This window comes from Morone saxatilis, unplaced genomic scaffold (assembly GCF_004916995.1).
Source record: "Morone saxatilis isolate NCDOM2014 unplaced genomic scaffold, NCSU_SB_2.0 Contig9, whole genome shotgun sequence".
NCBI lineage: Eukaryota > Metazoa > Chordata > Actinopteri > Moronidae > Morone > Morone saxatilis.
Genome location: NW_023340268.1, coordinates 2,696,950 through 2,699,963, shown reverse-complemented (window position 1 = coordinate 2,699,963; position 3,014 = coordinate 2,696,950). Strand labels below are relative to the sequence as shown.

Genomic DNA, 3,014 nt, shown 5'->3' with positions numbered 1-3,014 from the left:
ATGAAGTGTAGAAAGTGATCTCCTGCTATCGTCTGTCCAGCATTAACAACCCGATCTCCTGCAGGTGGCGGAGGTCGGGGAGTTCGAGGCGTCGAAGGAGAAGCTTCTGGATTACGCCCGGCGGTGCTACAAGACCATGGACGAGCAGACGCACGGCAAGGTCCAGACCATGAAGAAGACTCACAAGCTGCTGCCGATCTCCTACAGGTTCAGAAACTGACTGACGGGAGGGAGGAGTGAAGGCCGGCAGCAGGTTTCTACACTAACTCACTAAATATTTAGATTTTTATTTATTTCATGTTTTTTTTTTGCACTTTTGCAACATATTTGTTGTTGGCAGGTTTCTGTTTGTCTGTAGTTCAGTTGTATTGAATGTTGTGACTGAAGTTGTTTTTGCTTCACCTCAGGAGTTAAACTAATGCTATACTTTAACCAGAAGATCCAGTTTATTGTGAATTATAAAGTTATAATTTCTATTATAAAGCGCACTGACACATTTTACAACACACAAACACATACATTTTGCTCTTTGAGTTGAGTTGAGGCTCTGAAGTTTTACTTTTTGTTTTATATCAAAAGAGATATATTTATTTTCTTTATGTTTTATTTATTATTTTGTAAAATATGTACATTTGATATGTATTATTGAAAAAGAATATTTGTCATATATCTCATGCCTAAGTTTTTTTGTTTGTTTTTTGTATGGTTAATACAAGGTCTGAAATGTCACTTCATGCAACAGATTAAATTACTTTAAGTGTTCGATTGTTTTGGAGGTTTTTTTTTTTTTACAGTCGGGACAAAATTCATCAAGTGTGGAGGGTGTAAATAAATAATAAAAGTATGAATTCAACCTTTTCAGATGAGAATATGAGGAATAAAAGCATCAACTGGTTGCTGGCTCATGCCTGATGTACACTACACTCTATTTTAAGCGTTTATATGTTTTATAAGTCAACAATATGATCCAATGAAATGCAAATGAAGGACTCATTTATGATCAAGATGTGACTTTATAGCAGCTTACAGGCTGCAGCGCCGTCCAGTGGAAGAAAGAAGTGATGCACATTACAGTTACAGTGATAGTGTCAGATTGTAGCAAAGAACTCATATAGATTTTAAATATATTTATTCTGTTTATTTGTGCAAAGAGAATACACCAGGTCACATAATTTATATCTAGTTTGCTGTGTCTGTCCCTAAATGGGCTTTTTCACAAATAAAAAAAATCACATTTACGCAATAAAATGAGACTTTAAGACGGGCAGATCATTGATGACTACATGCCTGATCCTTCTGTAACTCATTAATGTCCATAGTGGAATTTTTTAACAGCCCACTTAAAGTGCAAATACACTGAAATGTTCAAATTGGTCCAAGTTGGAGGCGACAGCACAAGTTTTTCTTAACTTTTTACTCTTTTTAGTCATGAAGAGTAGCTTTTCTAGGAAACCACACCAAGAACAATCACACATAATATGGATTGTTACAGTACATTCAAAAATAAAACTGATGATCTGTTGTTTTCTTTTGGTCCAGTATTTCCAATGTGCAGACCTAAGACACCTTTTATAATGTATTCCTATGGGAGGAAATGAGAAACCCCTAATGACCAATAACCACTACAGATATTATACAGAAATGTCTGAATCTAAACTACAAGGAGGTATTCAGAACAACTTTAATTTCAATGTAATAACAACAACATAATACTAATTATAATAAACTTATAATATACAGGCCTTTTCAAAACAAAGTTACATGGACGAAACCGACTTCAAACAATAAAATAAAATCATACAATTAAAATAATAAGTGAGAATAATAAAGAAGCTGTTCTTCAACATACTGGACACATTTGTTTCTCATTAACGAGTTAAGAGCTGTTTTAACTTCTGTGTGTAAGAAGTTCCACATGTTGATCCTCTGACATGACACAGCAGGAAAGCATCTTTTATTAGAAATGTATCTTAAATAATTGTATTTTATTTACATACAGTTTATGGTTAAACCAATGTAGACTCTTTGATGCTTTGATGCTGCCCCCCCCCCCTTTGGTCCAGTTACAGGAAAGAGACATTTGGAATATTTAATATATTGAAACAGATAAAGCTGTCATTTGTAATCACTTCAAAAAACCTGATGACCTTAATAAAACAGACAATTTACTATCAGCTACTTAAAGAATAAAATTACGCTGCTTGATGAATTACAAAGCCTTTAATTCAGAGCTGCATGTAACCACAGAGGAGGGGGAGGAGAGGGAGGAGGGGTTCAACCTTTAAAGTCCGATCAATAACTGGCTGTTCCCATCAATCACAGTAACCTCCACCTGGCAGGTCGACTATAAAGACGTGAGCTTCATGAATCGTAATGAGGGTCGGTGGCTGCAGGTTCAAAACCAAACGAGTCAATTAATAAATGACTCATTATGTGTCGACGTGGGAATAATGACAGCGGCGGGAGGCATCGGGCCCTGGGGTCAAGGTCAGAGGTCACTGGAAGCTCGTTCCTGCGTCCATTCATTACAAATTCTGGTTTATTTACACACTAAAGTTCAAATAGAAATAGTTAATAATGTAAAACTCAAAGCAAATTAACCTTTTTTTCTGTCAGAACAAAACATATAAACTCTGATAAATGTTGGTAATTAATTCATTGTGAGCTAAAATGTAGACAGCTGGTTATTTATTATAGTGCTCTGTCCTTCTGACGATCCATAAACGTATTAAATTAGTAACGTGACCTTGAAAAAGAGCTGGTATTTAGATTTAATATGGTGATAAAAGCAGATCTTTGACTGCACTATTCCTCCTTCTCTTCAGCTCTGTCCCTCATGTTCAAGTTCATTATTCGTTTTTAATCCCACATAATCAAATGTTATATAAAGAGCTGTTTGTGCTGTAGACAGATGTGTTAAAGGTCCACTCACGAGCTTTTTCTGTAGCTTTCAACTACATCTCATCGACTTCAGCAGCAGAACCGACGTCACAATAAAACACATAATAATCACA

The 3,014-nt window shown here is 35.6% G+C and overlaps 1 protein-coding gene across 1 annotated transcript in view; it reads left to right on the top strand.

The window, feature by feature from the left end:
* Positions 1–738, top strand: part of LOC118342743 (coiled-coil domain-containing protein 106-like) — a 5,323-nt gene extending 4,585 nt beyond the window's left edge. The window contains exon 7 of the mRNA XM_035681390.1: positions 65–738. Within this exon, the coding sequence (XP_035537283.1) occupies positions 65–220 (156 nt within the window). The 3' untranslated portion in view covers positions 221–738. The remainder of the gene's footprint in view (positions 1–64) is intronic.
* The last annotated feature ends 2,276 nt before the right edge of the window (positions 739–3,014 follow it).